Genomic DNA, 22858 nt, shown 5'->3' on the forward strand with positions numbered 1-22858 from the left:
GGATGGCAGTGGCGGTGACGGGGCGGTGAAGGGATCGGCGGTGACGGGGCGGTGCAGAGGATGGTGGGCCGGTGACGGGGACAGATTTTTTCCCCGTGTCATTCTCTAATACACCTCAAATCGTCCCCTGGTTGTGCCCTTCAAATGCAAACTATCAAACGATATTCCTACTCCCACTTTATACCGAGCCACTGGAATCAACTGACCCCACAGATCAGATCCCTTAAAGGACTCCTGAACGTAGGAAAGCAATAAAAACATACCTCTTCACCCACTCTCCTGCCCATGACTGATGGATTACAAAGAAATATATATTGGTACTAGATCCTCGGTATGGGGCTCATAATAAAAATTTAAAAAACATTCAACAAGTGGCCTAAATCAGTACTTGGACAATCAAAAAGACAGATCGTCCATGTACCGATAACCAAAGCTGTTTTTAGACGTATCTAAAACCAGCTTAGGCCTTTACCCTACCTCTGAACGCCTAGACGAAAAGAAGCGTTTTTGGAGGAGGGGAAAGGGCGAGAGGTGGACCGACCTAGACTTAGTCATAAAGCAAATATAACCAAAAGTTTAACGAGATTGCCCAGTCAGAACTTATACATTTTGACTTAGACCAAGTTGTGTTTTTTTTCGGGGGGGGGGGGGGGGGGCGGGGTGCTGGCAGGAGGGCTTGGGATCCCTCCTGCCGGTTCGTGCCAGTTTCAGGTGGGGATCGCGGCAGGAGAGATTAGGCATCTCTCCTGCCACGATTGTTGAGTTGGGGGGGGGATAGTTACAGGATTCTATAACTGGCGTTGTTTTTTGACAGATGCCGGTTACAGAATCCTACTTTTAGGCGAAGGACTGGCCCCTCCTTCGCCTAAAAGGTTTGTGTTTCGGCGTTTGGGACTTGGGCGATATTTTGGTCGGAAATGTGTTGTAGGGATAGATGTAGTGGCAGTCTGGCGAGTAGATTGCTAAACGTGGAGGTAGGCCATTCTCAAAAAAAACCTCATTTTGGACAGGTTTTTTTGAGAATGGACATTTCCCTGCTGTCAACTTCAGCGTCTAGTGACTTAGACCAAAAGGGGACTTAGACGTTTTTTTTAAATTATGCCCCTCCACGTGTTGCATTAGGATAAAACTTGTATTGAAAAATCTTGCACTGGAACTATGGCAAATTGTAACCTGTTAACTATATATTATGTATGTTTAACCTGTAACCCGTTTTGAGCTCTTTGAGGAGAATGGGATAGAACATAAGAACATAAGAATTGCCATCTTCGGATCAGACCCTGGGTCCATCAAGTCCGGTGATCCGCACACACGGAGGCCCCACCAGGTGTACCCTGGCATAGTTTTAGTCCCCATATCACCGTATGCTTCTCAAGGAAGATGTGCATCTAATTTACCCTTACCCGTATCACTCTATGCCACTCTTAAGGAGATGTGCATCTAGTTTACCCTTAAATCCTAGAACGGTGGATTCTGCAATTACTTCCTCTGGGAGAGCATTCCAGGTGTCCACCACTCACTGCGTGAAACAGAACTTCCTGATATTTGTCCTGGATCTGTCTCCCCCCCCCCCCTCAACTTCAGTCTATGTCCTCTTGTCCGTGTCACATTGGACATTGTAAATAACTGCTTTCCCTGCTCCATTTTGTCAAATCCTTTCGGTATTTTGAAAGTCTCAATCAGATCCCCTCGCAGTCTCCTCTTCTCAAGGGAGAGCAACCCCAGTCTCCTAAGTCGTTCCTCGTAGCTCAGGTTCTCCATATCTTTCACTAGCTTCGTTGCTCGTCTCTGAAATAAATGAATAGTCTGTCTAATTCACGATGTGCTAAAGACTGCGTCTTCTATGTTTCTCTGAATACAATAGGGTACAAGAGGCCAGGTCATTGCACAGGTTACCTGGAGGACAGAAAAGCCCAGCTACCTCATCTAGGTGTTGACGGCTTCCTACAGCAGACTCTGCATATTATGTCGCGTGCTAAAACAGCAAGTCTGTTATCTCAACCACAATCACTTCTCCTTATAACCCTGTGGTTTTTCTTAGTATAAGAATAAGAAGAGGGATGGGGCGAAAGAGAGAAATTACAAGCAAAGCATTTTTGAGGGGCATCTGGTTACTGCTGAGGAGGGGGAGTTGATCACCATTTTAATTCATCATTTTGGGTGCCGTTGCATCACATTAGCAGGCCAGCTTCGAGAGAGAACTTGTGAACAAATTTTATCAAAGGTCATAGATCCAGAGACAGACGTGGAAAGCAGTGGGAACTTAGTTTGAGTAAGGTATTACACTTGACACTGGTGTAATTTCCCTTTGTAAAACGTGGTTCTTTGAATCAGTATCTGAAGAATATTTTAAGAAATGAAGGGGACATAAACCGTTATGGGGAAAGACTAATTCAGAAGCTAAAAAGGGAACTTAAATGCAGATGCCTATGTCTGTGCTTTCAATACTTTTGAGTCTTCAAGAAACTGAAGATACTTCATGGTGGTTTGGTAGTACTTGGTACCAATTTGAAGATGGAGCAATATACAGCAAGTTCGTCACTTGGATTGCAAGTAACTTGGTTTGCAAGTGTTTTGCAAGACAAGCAAAACATTTGATTAAATTTTAACTTGATATACAAGCAATGTCTTGCAATACAAGTACATACAGTATACACTTCTCCCTCCATATTCGCTGTGATAGGAGATTAACAGACCCGCGAATACAGAAACACCGCAAATAACTTTTTCATATGTTATTCACTGTTTTCTATTAAAAACCATCGTGAATATGAAGAGGCAGTTGATTCCAGTAGCTTGGTAGGAAATGGGAGTAGGATCAGTGTCTGATGCTCTGGAGTAGAAGAAGGGGCTGGTCTCAGCGTGGCTGCACTTTTCAAGGCCGCATTGTTTGTTCCCCTGATGAGCCAAACATTGGTGAAACAAGGTCGCTTGTTGGGAAGATTGGAGAAGACGTGACAGCGTTGGAGCTCAAGTCGTCTTTTGTCAGCCAAGTCCTTGAACGTTCCTCCGGATGACTTTGCTCTTTTCTAAACCTGAGTTGTTCTGTGAGGGACTTTTTTTGCCAGTGAAAGTATCAAAAGCAGTTTTGATTTGTACCTTTTGGTTCTACACTGCTACATTAGTCTGAGGCTTTTCTCCCTCTTTTTGGGTGCATGATGGGTTTGAAGTGTGTGTGGGGGGGGGGTACCTCGGTGCCACAATCACACAACATTTTGAATCACTGAATTTTAGTTGCCAGACCTTAGACCATTCTTCTAACTTTTGCAGATCCTTTTTGATGTGTTCCAGTCCCTTCGGGGTGTCCACCCTGTTACAAATCTTGGTATCATCTGCAAAAAAGGCAAACCTTACCTTCTAACCCTTCGGCAATATCACTCACAAACATAGGGGTCCTTTTACTAAGGCGTGCTGGCCGATATAGCACAAGCTAAATGCTAATGCGTCCATTATATTCTATGGACGCCTTCGCATTCAGCGTGCGCTAAATCAGCTAGTGCACCTTGGTAAAAGAGGGGGGATATTGAACAGAATCGGCCCCAGCACCAATCCCTGAGGCACTCCACTACTCACCCTTCCTCCGAGCAAATTTCATTAACCACCACCCTCTGACATCTGGCCATCAACCAGTTTCTAATCCAGTTCACCACTTTGGATCCTAAATTCAGCCTGTCAAGTTTATTCAGGAGCCATGTCAAAGACTTTGCTGAAATCTAAGTAAAATTACATCTCGCGCATGTCCTCTATCCAATTCTCCGGTCGCCCATTCAGAGAATTCAATCAGATTTGTTTGGCACGATTTACGTTTAGTAAACCCATGTTGCCTCGGATCTTGTAACCCATTGGATTCTAGGAAATTCACTATCATTTCCTTCAGCAACGCTTCCATTATTTTTCCAATAACCAAAGTGAGGATTAAAAAGGTTTTGGATAATTTCCTAAAGCAAAAAGTCCATAAGCCATTATTGAGATGGATTTGGGGATATTCATTGCTTATTCCTAGGATAGCGAAAACAAAAGGATCTGTGGAGATGGTGATCTAAACCACAGTTCTTCAACCACCGGTCCGCGGACCGGTGCCGGGCCGCAGAAAATTCCTGCCGGTCCGCGCAGGGCCGGCGAGATGGACGTTGTTAAATTTCCTGCCCTGGTGGTGTTCGCGGAAATCTTCTGTTCCTCCCAGCCTCGGGCGATCAAGACAGGCTGCCGACGTCGGGCATTCCCTCTGAGTCTCGCCTATGCGGAAACAGGAAGTTGAAACAAAATAGGCGGGACTCAGAGAGGAAAGATCCCGACGTCGGCAGACTGTCTTAATCGCTGCCCCTGCCGAGTTGCCGAAGAGGGCCGCGGGGAAGCTGCAAGTAGAAGGGAGATGGTCAGCGTGCACGGTGGGGGGCAGCGAGTGGATTGGGGCCATCAGCAGCGTCTGTGCTGAAAGCCTGCCCACGTGCAGAATGCGGTGGATAGGGGCCTCCGGCTCGTCTTGGGCGGCAGGACCTGCGGTGCAAAGCTGTTTTTGCCGGCTTGGGGTGGGGGGGGGGCACGAATGTGCAGGGAGCCTTCAACAGTGGCTGTCTCCTCTCCTAGCAGCTCTGTACCTACCAGTGCAGTGATTCACTTTGGCAACTTCCCCTTTCCTCAGAGGCGGCAACGGACCCAAGGCTGCCTAAGTAAATCACTGCTGCAGGCAAGTACTGAGAGCTGCTGGAAGGAGAGGAAGCCACGGAGGCTGGGAAGCTGATGGATAAAGGGAGAGCTGCTACTGCACCTGGAGAGAGGTAGAAAGAGAGATGCTGCTGGGAGAGGAAGAGGGAAAGGGATGGGAGGACAGCTACTGTTGGATGGGGGGAGGAGGGAAGGGAGAAGGAAAAAAGGAAGGAAACAGCTGACAGGGAGATTAGAGGAGGGAAAGGGGAGAGACAGGAATGAGAAAGTAGAGAGAGATTGATGCTGGAAAGGGGGTCAGCAGAGAAATGAGAGAGGGATAAAGATGCTAGATCTGGTGTAGGAGAGATAAAAATGAAGAAAACAGTGAAGCTGGAATGAATGATGTAAAAAGGAGACAGGAGGCACAGGCTGGCTGGAAAGGGGAGAGGGGCATAGAAAGAAGTCAGATACATATGGAAGGGGGACAGTGGATGGAACGGGCAGACGCTGGAAGGAAGAGTGGAAAGAAGATGAAAGCAGAGACCACAAAAGGTAGAAAAAAATCATTTTATTTCTATTTTGTCATTACAATATATCAGATTTGAAATATATATCCTGCTAGAGACATAACTGGGGACTGCAAAGCCTAACACTATTCCTATCATGTGTGACTGAAGTATTCTGTTAGCATGATATTTCTGTGTAGCATTCTGTAATAATTTGGCTTGTTCAGTTTTCTTGATAGTAGAGGGGATATATGTGAAGGGGAGGGGAGACAGGGTTTTTTGTTGGTCCTTGCTCTGAATATTTATATTTATAAAATGACAATTGTGCAGAATATTGTTTCTTTTTATACTTTAATAAAATACGTTCAATATAAAATCATAACTGAGGCTTGTGCAGATGGGATCAGATGGTTTGTGGGGACCGAGCTTGCGGAGACGGGGTGAAAATGTGTTTTTTTATTTCTGTCTTAGTAGTTTGCCGGTCCACAAAATAATTCTTTTATTTCTGCCGGTGCACGGGTGTAAAAAGGTTGAAGAACACTGATCTAAACCATATGGTATATTTTATGTGGATTATCCAATTGTACATTTTTGAATAAAGCCTGCATCTTGAACATCACCATTTCCACAGATCCTTTTGTTTTCACTGTTATTTGCATTGCCTGTGGGACTAAAGGTCAATTTTTTCCTTCAGCCTTTTAACTGACCAGAGGTCTCTTTATATTAGTTTGGATATTATTTGTCTGATCTTTTTCCTGGCATAAAATGTTCCATAAGTGTCATCTCACAGAACATGTCAAAGCAAGTTGAGCCTTTCTTCTGGGTCAACCAAAATTATTTCAGTCCATTTAGAAGGTTGGGGGTTCAGGGGTCCTAGGGCTGAGTCCCTCTGGCTCAGGAAGTCCTAAATTGGACAAGCAAGCTTCCAGATTTTTATGTGGTGATTACAAATGTGAGTTAAGTTTAACTTCCACCTCTAATCAATTAAGTTAAAAATGGGAGCAAAGTTACTGCACTTTTTAATTTTACTTCCATTTTTAACGCACTTCTTTTGTACTTTTTTTTTTTTTTTTAACTACCAACAGTTTGCATAGAAAGCTATTTGCATTGGTAATACAGGTTTATTTTTATTGCAATAATAAAATGTGTGAAGATTTGGGAGCCATTGACAAAATTTTGCAAAGAATGATTGTTGATTTTGCTCCTTGGTCATACACATCCAGGGTGGGTTGGAACATATTTTTAATTTCTTAATTTGAGTGTACTTGTTGAATATAATTAGGGGGTAATATATCTATTTGTCATAGATTACAATTTTTATTGTATTTAAGTACTTCTATAGTGTAATATGATTGTTGCACTTACTTATGGCTTCAAAATGAATTTTTTTAAAAAAAAAGTGTGCTAAATTTTAGTACATGCTTTTTTATTTCCACTTTACGTCCTGGACTCAAGTTGCAGGGCCGCCGAGAGCCAAAGCCAGGCCCAGGGCAAACAATGTTGAGTGTCTGGCCTTGCCCCCTGACTTTACCAGACGTCTGGATTTTCCCGGACATGTCCTCCTTTTGAGGACATATCCAGGGGCCCAGACGGCTTTTAAAAACCTGGCACTTTGTCTGGGTTTTGAAAAGAAATTGTGTCGGGAGGAGGCATCCGCGCATGCATATGACATCATCGTGTCCTGTGCACGCATGCACGGATGCCTTCTTGACTGACAAACAGGCAGTGAGAGATGGGGCTGGGGGCGGAGCTGGAGTGTAACGGGGCGGGAATGGATGGAACTGGGTGGGCCTGGGGGCAGGTCTAGAGGTCCAGATTTTACCGATGTAAAATCTGGTAACCCTACTCCTGACCCTCCCGCTGACAACGACTCTCACATGCTGCCTGCTGACTGGGAAACCTCTACTCTGCCGCTTCCAAGTTTATTTAAAATTTGTTATACCACTTATCATAATTCTAAGCAGTGTACAGACCTACCCTCCTTTCATGTAACTTCCAGAAGAGAGGTTTCCCGGTCAGTCGCAGGCAGCGTGTGAGACGCACTACCACTGCTGCTGGTGACCCCTTCAGAAAGAGGCTTGTTAAGGGAAGGAGGGCAGGATGACTTTTCTATGGCTGGCGCTCGACTCTGCTTGAAAGCAGAGCCCAGGCAAATCTTGCCCCCCCCCCTCTCCCCCTGGTGGCATTTTTCAGCTGATTAGTGACTGGCCATCTAAAACCCCTACATCCCCCTTTTCAGCCTTACCTTGGTGACTTCATGTGAGAGGTGGGCATGTGTATCCTTTAGCCTGGAAATAGCAGTGTGGCAAAGGCCTCCGATCACAGCCATTAGCGTATTGAAGTTCTGCAGCTGTCGCAGATTCTACAATGACAGAAAAAAAATCCAAAACCCTCAACATAGATGTGTGAAGGCAAAAGGAAGTGCTGCATTAGAGAAATTCTGCCCCTTCTTCATCTACGTTAGCCTTTAAGATACATTTTTTGTTTTTTTCCCCTGCTGCTGTGGCTTCCAGCTCAGTCAGAATTGGCCTGGGGGGGTAGGGTGACCAAAGCCCCCAGGTGAGTATAAGCCCTCAGGTAAGTGAGTCACTGAAAACCGCTACAAAATGGGAAAAGGGGGAGATGTCTGGAAAGCTGTATATACTAATGCTCGAAGTATGGGAAACAAGGTCCTGGATCTAGCGGTTATGATGGACGAGGCGAGTTGGATTTAGTGGCGATCACAGAGACGTGGTTCACGGGTAACCATGGTTGGGATATTGTTATAATCACAACGTCACGTCAAAAACTTGTGGAACACACTACTCCCTTCCAAAAAATAGGCTAATGCTAGACCCAAAAACTCATATATTTAAATTGAATTAACGCCTTAGGATCTCAAGTGCACGCAGTTATAAGCTAGTAGAACTTGTCTTGGCTCATAACTATTTTGCGAGCTATCATCGGTCCATACGTCTTTTTATTATTCAATTTAATATAGATATATATTCTTTTTCTTTTTGTACCATTTACTTATTATATCATTGTTTATAATTCAACTTCTTAAGTTCATTTTTGGTGCAAAAAGAAAAATAATATTTCTATCTATATTAAATTGAATAATAAAAAGACGTATGGACCGATGATAGCTCGCAAAATAGTTATGAGCCAAGACAAGTTCTACTAGCTTATAACTGCGTGCACTTGAGATCCTAAGGCGTTAATTCAATTTAATTTGATTTAAATTTATGAGTTTTTGGGTCTAGCATTAGCCTATTTTTTTGGAAGGGAGTACCGTAGTGGGATATAGTTATGCCAGCTATAATCATAGGGTTACCAGATTTTCCATCTGGTAAAAGAGGACACGTGGCCCTGCCCAGTTCTGCCCCCCTCCCCGGACCCGCTTCATCCCCAGCACCCATTCTGCCCTCCCAAACCCAGCCCCACAACAAACTTCGTCTCTTTGGGACAGGGCTGGAGTGCAGCATGCGTGATGTGCCTCGATCTCACCAACTTTTCAAAACCTGGACAAAGTACCGTGTTTTGAAAAGCCGCCGGACATCTAGTAACCCTATGTTCAGGAAAGACAGAGTAGGAAGAAAAGAAGGAGGAGTGGCGTTATATGTTAAAGATCATATTAAAGCCACACAATTGCAGGATCTGCAGAGTAAGGATGAGACACTGGAAAAATCTGGAGAAACAGTATGGAGGGAGGGAGGAGGGCTGGAGAAACAGCATGAAGGGAGGGAGAGAGTGCTGGAGAAGAGCACTGAGTAGGGTAGTGCTGGATGGGAATGGAGAGACAGAAACAGCAGAAGAGCAGTTTGGAAGGAGAGAGAGGGGCATCCTCGGAAGGAGAGGAAGAAAGAAAGAAGCACCCACATGAGAGGGGGTTGGAAGGAGAGAGAAAGAGAGAAGCATTAAAAGGATGGGAAGGGTGACCAAGGAAATAGGTGGTTTGGGCGGGGCTGTGGGTAGAGTATGGGCAGGGCTGTGGGTGGAGTGTGGGCAGGGTCATGTGTCCTCTTTTTTGGGACCCTAGCTGTGAACAACATGAGGAAGGACCTAGCGAAAGCTTGAGCAATGGTCTGAAATTTGACAGCTAAGATTTAATGCTAAGAAATGCAAGGTCATGCATTTGGGCTGCAAAAACCCGAGGGAACGATGCAGTTTAGAGGGTGAAGAAGTTTTGTACATGAAAGAGGAGCAGGACTTGGGTATGATAGTAAGTGATGATCTTAAGGTGGCCATACAGGTTGAAAAGGCAACAGCAAAAGCTAGAAGGATGCTAGGGTGCATAGGGAGAGGAAAAAGGATGTATTGATGCCCTCATTTAGAATATTATGTACAACTAGTGTTTAAGCCCGTTAGATTAACGGGTGCTAGATGACCGCCTCTCCTGCTTTTGAACCTGGGCAGGGGCAGAGGCAGAGCCGGGGCGGGAGGGAGTGACGGTGGGAGAGCAATTTCAAAGCCTCGGAAGCGGTGGCTCCTTGACCAATCCGTGCTTACAACGTCCCCACACTCGCGGTCTGGCTGGCTCCCCCACCAAAGCCCTTCGCAGCGGCAGCCCCTCCCGCATCCATCCCCACGTCCCAAGCCTCTCCGAAGGCCGGCTCCCACGAAAATGGTACCCCTCTGTCCAAAGCCGCCGCGGCAGCCTCCCTCAAAACACATTTCAAATCTGACATATTGTAATCACAAAACAGAAAATAAAATTATTTTTCTTACCTTTTGTTGTCTGGTCATTATTCATACCATGTAGGGGTCCCAGGCTATGGTTGGCTTTTGATAACTCGCTTGCCAGGGCCCCTTCTTTCTTCTTCCCTCCCTCCATCCCAGCAGCTGAAGACAGGCACCTCCCCCCAGTGGTCTGAGACAGGAGGGAGCAGTTAGGAGAGGGTCTGAGGGCAAAGAGGGGCTCAACAGCGCACAACCACCTTTCCTTCCCTCCCTCCATCAGGTGCAGTGAATCCACCAATGTTAAAAGGAGCCGCGTCGAAATCGGAGGCCTGCCACTGCCGTAGCACGTTCCCCTCTACCTTGGTCCCGCCCCTTCTCTGACATATGGGACCGCGGCAGAGGGAACGTGTTACGGTGGCGGCAGGGCTCCAATTTCAAAGCAGCTGCTTTTAACATAGACGGAGCTGAACTGACGTGATGGAGGAAGGGAAGGAATGGTGGGGCAAATTTCGGCAACGGCAGGAATTGTTTGGCGGACCAAGCACCGGTTTCTTTAGGCAGCCCCAGTTGTTTACTTGGATTAAATGTGAGCCGTGAGAGGAAGGCCGCCGCAGCCTCGCAGCTAGGTAGGGGGACAACAACGGCGCTTATGCTCAAGCCCCCGCCGCAGCTCCTCTCTGGATCCTGGTGCGGTTCGAGAGAGGAGTCGTGGCGGTGGCTTGAGCATAAGCGCGATTGTTGTCCCCCTACCTAGCGGCGAGGCTGCGGCGGCCTTCCTCTCACGGCTGGCGGCCGGCGAACCCTAATGCTGACATTGAATCCAAGTAAACAACCGGGGCTGCCTAAAGAAAGATGGTAATCATATTCTGTTCTGAAAGCCCCCGCCGCAGCTCCTAGGCGGTTGAGGGGGGAAGGTTGTGGTCGGAGTTGCTAGGCTGCAGCGGATGTGTGAGTTGCGAGTGTGGGGCCTGTAGCAGCGCGAGGTGGAGAGCAGGCTGTGGTGACATAGTAGGCGCGCATGCGCACTCGTGTTTCCGCGACGGGACCAGGGAACACAATTTTTTTAGTGCGCATGCGCGTCCTACCATTTTATTATATTAGATTCTGAAGATGCACCTTCAAAAAGATATAAACAGGAAGGCTACTAAAATGGTCAATGGTCTTTGCCATAAGGCATAGACAAACTTAAAGATCTCAATATGTATACTTGGGAGGACAGGCAGGAAAGGGGAGATGACAGAGATGTTTAAATATATATGTGGCATAAATGTGCATGAGGTGAGTCTCTTTCATTTGAAAGAAAGCTCTGGAATAAGAGGGCATAGTTAAAAGGTGATAAGCTCAGGAGTAATCTAAGGAAGTACTTTTTTACAGAAAGGGTGGTAGATGTGTGGAATATTCTCCCGTTAGAGGTAGTATGTCTGAATTCAAGAAAGTGTGGGACAAGCATGTGGGATCTCTTAGGGAGAGAAGGTGATAGTGGATGCTGCGGATAGGCAGAATGGATGGGCCATTTGGCCTTTATCTGCCATCATGTTTCTAAAGCACCATGAGCATTCATTCAGCTACCTAGGGATTTATTTCCCTTATCTTATACCCCTTCTCAATGTGCTTTAGATATCTCAGCAATGGTCCTTATCCAGGTGCCACACACCTGTCTTTGAAGCCATAACAGTGTGCTTCAGAACACATGTTAAAACATCATTGCTATCACTTCTTCTTGTGTTTACAGATGGTAACACATTTCTGTAGTTAAATTTTGCTCAACGGTAGTCATTTTTTATGATAGTCTTTGAATAAGAATAATTACATTACATTACATTACATTACATTAGGGATTTCTATTCCGCCATTACCTTGCAGTTCAAGGCGGATTACAAAAGGTTAATTTAAATAAAAAACAGAGTTACAATGATTAGCTAGAGAGGTAAGTTGTAGATCTTTTAAACATTTAACGGGTTGTTGAGGGTGAGGTGGTTTGTAAAAGAATTAATAGGTGGTCATAGTGGAGGTTCTTTTGTTATTATTAGTGCAGTGATGGGTAGATCAGATGTCAGTTTTAGAGTTATAAAGAGGTCGTGATGTTATTGCTGCTTCAGGAATTTCTTGAAAAGTGTGGTTTTTATTTCTTTTCTGAACGTCCTATAGTCTGGGGTGGTCATCAGAAGGTTGGAGATCTGGTTGTCCAGCCTTGCGGCTTGAGTGGCTAGGAGGCCGTCGTGTAGTTTTGTCCTTTTTACATCCTTGATTGGGGGTGGTATGAATGGGGAGTGCGTTTTTCTATGTCTGGTAGTGGGTGCTTGGATGACGCGATTGTTCAAGTATGAGGGGCTGTCTCCGTGTAGGGTTTTAAATAATATGCAGTAGAATTTGAATTGGATTCTTTCTTGGATTGGAAGCCAATGTGAGTTGATGAAGGCTTCAGTGATGTGGTCATGTTTTCTCAATGAGTAGATGAGTCTCAAAGCTGTGTTTTGGATTGTTTGGAGTTGTCTAATTGTGGTTGCAGGGCAAGGAAGGAGGAGGATGTTACAGTAGTCCAATATACCTAGTATTAGGGATTGTACTATGAGTTGGAATTGTGTTCTTTCAAAGAATTTTCGGACTTGTCTCAGATTTCTCATGATTGCGAATGATTTCTGAATTGTTTTATTTATTTGCGGTTGCATAGTGCAGCATCTGTCTATGGTCATGCCAAGCAGTTTTATGGTGGTTTGGATGGGATACTTGATTGCGTTTATCTCTAAGTTGGTTGTGGTTTGGACCTTGTCATTTTCGAGAAGGATGAATTTGGTTTTGTCTTGGTTGAGTTTAAGTTTGTGGTTTTTCATCCAGGTTGTGACTGTTTCAAGTGTTTGGTGAAGTTTGTCTGCCATGGTAGGTGTAGAATGATCGTATGGGATGAGGATGGTGATGTCATCAGCATAACTATAGGTGGTTATGCCCAGGTTGTCCAGATGCGTTCCTAGAGAAGCGGTGAAGAGATTGAAGAGGGTAGGGGATAGTGGAGATCCTTGTGGTACGCCGCAGGGGTTTGACCAGGATTCTGACTTTTCTTTGTTTTATTTTACACTGTAGGTTCTGAGTTTTAGGAATCCTTCAAACCAAGAGTATACTTTCTCTGAGATGCCTATTGCGTCTAAGATCTGTAGAAGGATGTTGTGATCCACTAAGTCGAATGCCGCAGTTAGGTCCAGTTGTATGAGAAGCATTTTTTTCCCTGTACTAAGGTGTTGTCTTACGGTATCCATAAGGGAGCCTAGTAGTGTCTCTGTAATAATAATAATAATAATAGCGAGAAGGAACTGCACATTGATATCCTCTATCAATGAACATGTCGTAATATTGGCATATAATTACGTCTTTACCTGAGTTTGCCAACAAAAACGTGTGGTTCACATATACCATGGAACTATTATGCCCATCAGAATTACCGATAATGACTGAAAATGATGTCAGTAACACTCCTGGACATTTGACTTGTGAACATTGTCCTATTTGTGAGATCACTATGGAGACCTCTGTGTTTATTGACCCTCAATCTCAGAGTCAATCATTTTTGAAGAATACTACAAAATGTCAAACCAATTTTGTAATCTATTGTATAGTCTGTTCCTGCAATAAAGTATATGGTCAAACGACTAAGAAGCTAAATGTTCGGATGCTGGAGCATAAAAGTAACATTAAAACTCATAAGTTGACATCTTTTGCAATGCATTGTAATGAAGGTGCTCACGAGTTTAATTCCCTACATGATCTAGCTCTACAGCAGGGGTGTCAAAGTCCCTCCTTGAGGGCCGCAATCCAGTTGGGTTTTCAGGATATCCCCAATGAATATGCATGAGATCTATTTGCATGCACTGCTTTCATTGTATGTTAATAGATCTCATGCATATTCATTGGGGAAATCCTGAAAACCCGACCGGATTGTGGCCCTCGAGGAGAGACTTTGACACCCCTGCTCTACAGAGAGTCCTGCCATCCAGACATGGAGGAGACCGATGCAGAATATTAATAAGGTGAGCTTCAATGGGTTTTCTGTTTAGGATTGTTGAAGGCCCAGGGCTCAAACATCAATAATTGATTGGAATTATTTCTTCTAATCTTGATTTAAAAAATTTCAGTTAGGAAAGGTCTTTCCCTTTAAATTTTTCCTGTGTTCCGATAGGGCAAGAGAGTACTATGGCATCTGACATCAATGCTATAAATCAGTACCAACCTATGAATGAATGTAAGTGGAAGTCTAGTGAAAACACAGGACCTAAAGAGTAGGTATATTTAGTTTGTATTTCTTGTTTATATGCTGCATTGCAGCTTTGTGAAATTCTACCTTTCTAACTTCCTTGAGGGGATCATTTTAGAACATGTGCAATAACATCCTATTAAGTTGCACTCAACTGGATGCAGTCTTTGCCAGAGCAGAGCAGAAAAATGGCCAATTGCTACCTTAAACTGCGGGCATAGCTGTTCTAACGCTGGGCAGTTGACTTCCTCTATTGATGTCCCTCCTGAGATATGCCTAGGGTTCTTACCTGCGTGACGTGGATGAACTTGGTGAAGACCTCAGCTCTCAGCTGCGGTGTGGGCCGGTTTAGAATCATCACCTGCACCCACTGGGAGACACTGTTGCAGAGGGTCACTGCGTGCTCCAGTCCTGGGTGTTCTCGCACTGAACTCTGCTGTACATAGCTCCTGTAATCTAAATGCTGTCAGAGACACAGACTCTTAGTAGACTATCAAGATGGTAATCTGTCCCTTGAGATCATTGGGTCATACCCAGTTGCTAAACCTCATATTTAGGGCTTCTCTTGGCTGAAAGACTTGGGGGAGGGGGGAGCATGCAGAAGCACTGAAGTGAGAAAATTTTAAATGTGAAAGGAGGAGACCTTGTGTAATTTCCCAACTCTGCCTTTTTAGTACAGAAACTAGGACTGAGTCAAAGACCAGTTTGAACCCCACTGAGGAGAATGTGACTTAGTAGTTAGAGTAAAGCCTCAGCACCCTATGGGTTTAAACCCTGCACTTCTCCTTGTGACCCTGAGCAAGTCACTCAACCAACCCTCCATTGCCTGGTTAAATTTATTTATTCTCCCAGGGGAGCTCAAAACAGTTTACATGAATTTATTCAGGTACTCAAGCATTTTTCCCTGTCTATCCCAGTGGGCTCACAATCGATCTAATGTACCTGGGGCAATGGGGGAATTAAATGACTTGCCCAAGGTCACAAGGAGCAGCATGGATTTGAACCCACAACCTCAAGGGGCTGAGGCTGTAGCTTTAACCACTGTGCGACTCTAGAAATCAAAATGTAGCAGAAATGAGCCAAGTATAGGACAATCAAGCCATTGTGACATCACTGATGAGGTTGGCTCTTAGGCATTGGTAGAATGAAGCATTGTGATGTCACAATACCAGCTCTGGTTATCAGAAGCTGAAACTCTTCACACTATTCATTTATTCAGTTTTCTATACTGTTCTTCCAGGGGAGCTCAGAACAGTTTACATGAATTTATTCAGGTACTCAAGCAATTTTCCCTGTCTGTCCCAGTGGGCTCACAATCGATCTAATGTACCTGGGGCAATGGGGGAATTAAATGACTTGCCCAAGGTCACAAGGAGCAGCATGGATTTGAACCCACAACCTCAAGGGGCTGAGGCTGTAGCTTTAACCACTGCACCTCACTTTCCCCTTAGGCCCAGATTCTATAAAAATGCCTGAAGTTAGGTGCTTAAATCAGCATGCCTCGCCGATTTAGGCACCTAACTTAATTATTCAATGTGGTTTAATTGGTGCTGTTAAATTGATGAGCGCCATTAAAAAGTAATTTTTTTAAAAAAATTTTTTTAACGTAATTAGCTGGTGGGCGCTTACCACTTCAAGGTAGGTTTCTACACTGAGGTGCCTAACAGATAGCGAGCGTGGTATGACTAAGGTGCACTTATTTAGGCCAAAAAAAACACCTGGCATAAATGGAGTACGCTTAAGGTTTCAATGCCTAGCGATGCCTAAGACTGCTTAGGCGCGAGTCTATAAACAGTGCCTGGTGGATGCTTGACAACTGCGCTCAACAGCACGCATGGGCAGTGGAATGCTTTTTGGTTTCGGTGGGGCCCAAAAGGCTCCGCCCTAGCCCCAGCAGGATCCTGTGACATGACCTCTATCTCCAGCTACCGACTTCCCCCGTCGCTGTAATTTTTAAATCGTCCAGCAGCCGCCGTGCAACAACGATGAGCAGGCCTGCCCCGGAAGTCTTCATTCTGCAGTGATGCTGCGCGGTGGCTGCCCGAATATGTAAAATTACAGCAGCCAGGAGGAGGGTGAATGGGGGGGGAGTAGAGTCATAACCGACTCTTCTGACCGCCAATTTTTGGGGAGGCCATGGCTCCTGTGGCCTCCCCCCTTCCAACGCCTATGACGGCACCTAAAAGTTAGGCACTGTTTATAGAATCAGGGCCTTAAAGGCTATCTTGAGTATCATTAGCTTCTTATTAAATATCGTTTAATGCATAAAGCTTTAACATTAGCATTTAAAGTACTATATAGCGGGCAACCTGACTATCTAGCAAAATTGCTTCTTCCATATAAACCTACTCGAACTTTATGTTCTTCTACCTCAAATCAGTTGGCCTTATCGTCAATTCATTTGGTTAGACTAATGTCAATTCATAATTCTGCTTTTTTTTTTTTTTTTTTTTGCTGCTGTTCCAAATTTATGGAACTCTCTTCCAAAAGATTTACGTTGTGAGCCTTCTTATTTTTAATTTAGAGCTGGCGAAGATTTTAAAGAGGTATGGGGAGGCAGGGAAAGGAGAGCGCAAGCGTGGCATAGGAAGGTGGAGAGGTGCCAGTGCCCCCACCAATACTGCGCCCAGGTTGGTCCGCACCTCAACCCCCCCCCTGCTCCATTACTACTCCATTGAGAGGAGGTAATGTGCAACTCTGAAATGAATGGAAGGAGACATGTTAGATGCCTACTGAGATCTTGCAGAAAGAGTTGAACTCCAGGTAGCTGAGATGATTGGCAAGTTCTGAGGGCTCCAAGTGGTCAAAGAGCAGAGATACTTTCCTCTTCTTGTTGAAGTTTGGGGTGCTCTGATACGTGGATCCCTGCGTCCAGTCTTGCAGCGTACTGTGAGAGTACAAAAGAGGAGATACGAAGACAGATGAGGAAGACATCATTCTCTAATGGAAACAGGATGGAAGGACAGAGCGTTGCTTATATGCCTAGATAGCCTGAAACTTGTAAAGTTTTTTTTTTAGGAGTTAATGAATAAAAAATCTACATTCTCCTTGTCTCCACATAATGTGGTCAATCTTCAGAACCATCCATTCCAACATGAGATTGGCCTATGGCAGTGGTTCTCAATTCAGTGCTCAGAATACATCAGCCAGTCTAGTTTTCAAGATTGCATGACTATGTGTGAGAGAGATTTGCATGTGATGGAATTAGTGCATGCAAATTTATCTCATGCATGTTCATTGTGGGTATCTTGAAAACCAGACTGGTGTTCCGAGGACTGGATTGAGAAACTATGGGCTGAGTCCATCAATGGCCACTTCAGCCTAGGATTTTATTCTCTAGAAACCCGGACACATGGCTCTGCCCCATTCTGCTACCAGTCCCACCTTGTTCTGCCTCCAGTCTCACCCTGTTATGCCCCTAACCCCACCCCCACAAAGCTTCGTCACCCACGCGTGCTTAGAGGCCCTCCAGACACAGCTGGAAGTCGGTGCTTTCCAAAATAGGGTTACCAGATGTCTGGATTTCCACGGACATGGGGCAGGATGGGTGGAACTGGGCAGGCCTGGGGGCAGGTCTAGGGATCCGGATATTACTAAAGTAAAATCTGGTAACCCTATTCGAAAACCCAGATAAACTACCAGGGTTTGGAAAGTCCATCCGGGCACCCAGATAGTCCTCTAAAGAGAAGACATGTCCGGGTTTTCCCAGATATCTGGTAACCCTACTTTAGCCATACAACATGACAGTGCAGGGAGGGACTCAATGGAGGATAATAGTAGATCCTTACACGTTGGAAGTGTCGATCAGTTTGCAGTGCGAGTCTTCACTTTCCCCCTTCACCACCTCCCCGAAGTCCGCCATTACCTCCTGTAGCTTGGAATCCATTTTGAATTCTTCAGGGTAGTGAGTGATCCAGTACCTGAGAGAATCAGGACAGTGAGAGAGAGAGCGATGGATGGTGGGAGGGAAGAAGGAACTAAAACAGATTACCTCTGGGTCACTGTGACTTCCAGTATCTGATGGGAAAAGAGAAGGAAAAAGACAAAAGATAAAAAAAGCAAAGCATGAGCCTAGATTGGGGTGGATTATTGTAGTATGTGTGATAATCAGCAGAGAGAATGTGGAAGGGGCAGGTTCAAAAACGGATCCATAAAAAAAGCTGGCTATTTCACCAGGCATTTTCATGCATAGCGTGGGTTTTAACCCACATTGATGCCTTGGAAATGTGAGTAAAATCAAGATTTAGTAAATAAATATGGATAGTGCTTCTTATATAAAGATCCTGAGCAAAAAAAAAAAGCATTCAGTAAGAGCATGAATCTTCCAAGTAAACTGTTCTTCCATCAGTTGAGTCTAACATAAGCAGAATATGAGGAAGTGTGTGGCACGAGAAATGACAGGAAAGAAAGAAACAAAGAACATTTGCTAGTCTCCAATGTCTGAAACATGATAGAGAAAGGAAGTAATCAGTGTCCTGAGCCACTTCTAGAAGGGCAGAAAGAAGAGGATATTATGGAAGAGAGGTTTACCTCACAAAGTAGCAGATCTGAAGGCGTCTCTGGCACTGATTTACCCTAGATGCTTCTTGGTATGTAGATTAAGGTTAAAGGATATACACTTTGCCCTTGTTCTGTGATCCTAATGCCTGAGTGTAAGTACCATTTTCACACTCTTATGAGCGTGAATGTTCCTTTGTACACTCAGTGGTATTCTAGAATGTGAGTGCGCAGGGAACATAGTTCGTAACTTTAACGGAGCATTCACACCAGCGTAAGTGACAGAGCCTAAATTTTGGTATGCAAATGCCGACTTATGCTCTGTTGTATAACAGAGAATCTGGGTGCCCAGATGCTTTTGTAGAATTTGTGCTCAGCCTGTAGCATTTTGCCCCCTTTCCTAACAGATTCTACGAGGGTTGATTCATAAGTCATGGCAACTACTTTTTTTTCCTCTTGAAAATGCGCCAAAACTGGAAATCTAATATAGACATTTAAAAGTGTGTGACGTACTTCTTAATGTTGCCACCGGATGAGAGATGAGTGCAGCGGTCTCTGGTAGGGAAGAAGCAAAAAAAACATGACATTTGAAATCATCGTTTTATTAACAGACAAGTAATAAAGTCTCATAGACGAAACTACGCGAATCAATCGCGCGCAGACAAACTGGCCCAGACAATTGCGCGCAGAACATTAGTGTACTAGACTTCAACAGTATTTTAAAGCGGTCCAAGGGGGGGGAACCCCCTTCCACACACACTTTACTTAGAAATGTTGGCGCTCCCATTGGGGGTGGGTGGGGATGGGGGAACCCACAACAGAGGAAACAACCTTTTCCCCTGTTTTTTAGGGAAAAATTACTGTTTCCTCTGTAATGGGAGGGTTCCCCCACCCCAACAGGAGCGCCAACATTTGTAAGTAAAATGGGGGGGTCCTCCCACACACACACCCTCGGAGCGCTTTAAAATACTGTTGAAGTCCAGCATGCTGATGTCCTGCGAGCGATTGTCTGGGCGGGTTTGTCCGCACACGATTGCCTCGTGCGCTTTTGACTGGACAACTGCTAACATCCTTCAAACTCTTATCAAGTAGGATTATGACATTGTGCAACCAGTAGCGTAACAAAGGAAGGAGACACCAGGGGTAGTGGTGTCTCCCCGCACCCTTCTCTTCACCCCCTACTCCTTCCCTGCCCCCCCCCCCACACCACACTCACACCCTCTCTTCCCCCATACCTCTTTAAATCTTCACCAGCGTGAGCAGCTTCTCCGGCCTGCTGCTTGCGCTGGCCTGGCTCCCTTCTGAAATTGCTTCCTGGTGGTGGGGCCAGGAAATGATGTCAGAGGAAAAGCCGATGCCGGCGCGAGCAACAGCCCAGAGAAGCTGCTCGTGCCGACAAAGATTTACAGAGGTACAGGGCAGGGAAGGGAGGGCATGGCGTGGGGGGGGGGGTGCTGAGAGGTGATGGCACCCCCACCAAGATGGCACCTGGGGTGTTCCGCCTCCCCTTTACTATGCCACTGTGTGCAACAGTTCTAGATGCTTCTCCCGTACTGCATGACAAGGTGGTACTGAAGAAATGGCTTGTAATACTGGGAATTCACAGTGTGTCCCTTATGAACTGGATGACACACAAGACAATCTGGGAAACTGCTTTGAAGGATGTTAAGAGTTAAACAGATTGCACTTGTACTTTGTTGTTCATGTTGTACACTAACCCCCTCTTTTACAAAGATGTGCTATGCTTTGTAGTGTGCGGTAAATATTAGCGCGCACTAATCACGCGCTAAACACTAACGCATGCATGTTATCCTAGCGCATGTGTTAATTTAGTGTGCGCGCTAAAACGCTTAGCGCTCCTTTGTAAAAGAGGGCCTACATACCATAATAAAACAATGATTTCAAATGTCTTGTTTTTTTGCTTCTACCCTACTAGAGATGACTGCACTCTGGTGGCAACATTAAGAAGTGCATGTCAACAGTGGCGTAGCCAGGGTGACAGGCAGCCGGGGCAGTGGTGCCCCTCCATCTCCCTCTTTTCCGCACACACACCCTGCTTCTTCTTCATCCCCCCTCCTGTGCACGCCCATTCCCTTCCCCCCTCTTTAACTTTCCAGGAGCAAGCAGCATCACCAACTTGCTGCCCGCGTCGGTGTTGACTCTCCCGCTGACTTCACCTCCTAGGCGCAGGACCCCGAAGTGATGTCAGAGAGAGAGAAAAAGACGATGCTGGCATGAGCAGCAAGTTGGAATTGCTGTCTCTGCCAGCGAAAAGCTAGAGGTAAGGTGGGGGGGAAGTGAAGGCACGCGCGTTGGGGGAAGGAGCAGAGGGCAGAGAAGAGGAGGGGTGCTGGCGTCCCTACCAAAATGGCAACCGGAGCAGACCGCCCTCTACCCTCCAACCTCCCTTACTACGCTACTGCATGTCACATACTTTCAAATGTATATATTAGATTTCCAGTGTTGGCGCATTTATGAGAGACATTGATAAAACTTCCAAAATCCTTGGCGTCACACATTGGACTCTACCCTTTCCTATGAACCTCAAATCTCCAACTTACAAAAAGAGAAATCGTCTACAGTACGAAAAAAGTCAGACTGATCAGAACTTTCTTCCGCAAGCATCACTTCACAATTCTAACACAAATGCTGATCCTGTCTCAATTAGACTACTGCAACACACCCTTTGCAGGCATAAATTCCACTCTCATCCACAAACTACAACAAATTCAAAACACGGCAATACGGCTTATCTTCAAACTAAGAAAATTTGACACCTTATCACCTTATGACAAAAGCCTTCACTGGTTGCCTATCCCTGCACAAACTGGCTTCACAATATCATGCATAATGTCCCACATCTTATATGCAAGCTCTGCGGAATATCTCATAAACCTTTTCATCAATTCCTGGTCCGTTTCAGCCAGAAACATCGAGAAACTCCTTCTCATCCTTCAATCACCAAAAGGAATTAAATACAAGCGCATATTTAACACACGCATCACCTAAATTGGCACAAAGAATTGGATCAGACTCCCAGCAACTATCAAAGCAGAACCCTACTACCTTAGGTTTTGGAAGAAAATAAAAGCGTTCCTCTTCGGGACAATATATTCCATTAATTGACAGAAAGCTCGATATCTTCAATGAACATTATAACTCCACTCAATGTTATCCGTACCTCTAGTGTCATCCCATATCTTCCTTTAAATCAGGGGTGTCCAACCTGCGGCCCCATGAAGTATTTTGTTAAGGGCGATGCAGTGTTTTCCTCTGCTGCCCCCGGGTGTTTACCATCTTGCAGGCTCCCTCCTCTGTCTTTCTGCAGCGTTTGCGTGGCCCTAGAAACATTTTTTTCGGCCAATGCGGCCCAGGGAAGCCAAAAGGTTGGACACCCCTGCTTTAAATCCTTTCTTCATTCTAATTCTCTCCCTCTTAATTACTGTCCACTTAACTTTCGTGTTCATCAAAACTGTCTTTCTAGATTACAATTGATCCAGAACACTGCTGCCAGATTGATTTTCAGGAAATATAAGTTTGATCATGTAACACCATTACTTTATAATCTACACTGGCTTCCTGTGTATTTTAGAGTCCAGTTCAAATGTGCCTGTGTTATTTTCAAAATTATCTTTGGAATTTTCTCTCCGCTAGTCCCTCTATCTTGGAATCTTTATAGATTCTCTTTTGCAAGGGGCGATCAACAATTTAAACTATCTTGTCCATCCAGTAAAGTTATCAAGAGAATTGGAGCTTTTGGTCAATCTCTGCCCTTCAAGTTCACTCAACTTTGGAATGATCTTCCACTTTCTCTACGAAGTTTTAGTTCTCTTTCATCCTTTTGCAAGTCTTTGAAAACCATTCTGTTTATCAAACACTTTGGTAATTAATTTCTTTTCTATTTCTGCTATACTGTTTATTTGTATAATTTAATCACTGTTTTATATTTTTATTATCCTATCTAACCACTGTAAACTGAGTCAAGCTTTCCCAGATTGAGGATCTGGTATATAAAACTAAGCATTAGATTAGATTAGATTAGATTAGATTCTCATTGATTTTTATGTCGCCATGAACCTAGTTAAGTATGGAGCGACTCATAAATATTAGATTAGAACACAAAATAGTTGCCATGATTTATGAATTAATCCTCGTATGTATGACGGCTAAAGTTGTGCATGTAAATTTGGTTGCATGGCCAAATTGCACATGTCACTTAATTGTTTAGCATGCCAATTATCGGCATCTAATTGGCACTAATTAGAATTTACACGCACAACTGTCTATGCATAGTCTATAAAGT

At 44.7% G+C, this 22858-nt stretch overlaps 1 protein-coding gene across 1 annotated transcript in view; it reads right to left on the reverse strand.

Moving 5' to 3' along the window:
- Nucleotides 1–22858, reverse strand: part of RASGRP4 (RAS guanyl releasing protein 4) — a 119273-nt gene that overhangs the window by 54387 nt on the left and 42028 nt on the right. The window contains exons 5-8 of the mRNA XM_033956455.1: nucleotides 17847–17978; nucleotides 16792–16945; nucleotides 14348–14521; nucleotides 7399–7515 (exon numbers count right to left, since the gene is read on the reverse strand). Coding sequence (XP_033812346.1) covers nucleotides 7399–7515; nucleotides 14348–14521; nucleotides 16792–16945; nucleotides 17847–17978 — 577 coding nt within the window. The remainder of the gene's footprint in view (nucleotides 1–7398; nucleotides 7516–14347; nucleotides 14522–16791; nucleotides 16946–17846; nucleotides 17979–22858) is intronic.

This window comes from Geotrypetes seraphini, chromosome 8 (assembly GCF_902459505.1).
Source record: "Geotrypetes seraphini chromosome 8, aGeoSer1.1, whole genome shotgun sequence".
In the NCBI taxonomy this organism is placed as follows: domain Eukaryota; kingdom Metazoa; phylum Chordata; class Amphibia; order Gymnophiona; family Dermophiidae; genus Geotrypetes; species Geotrypetes seraphini.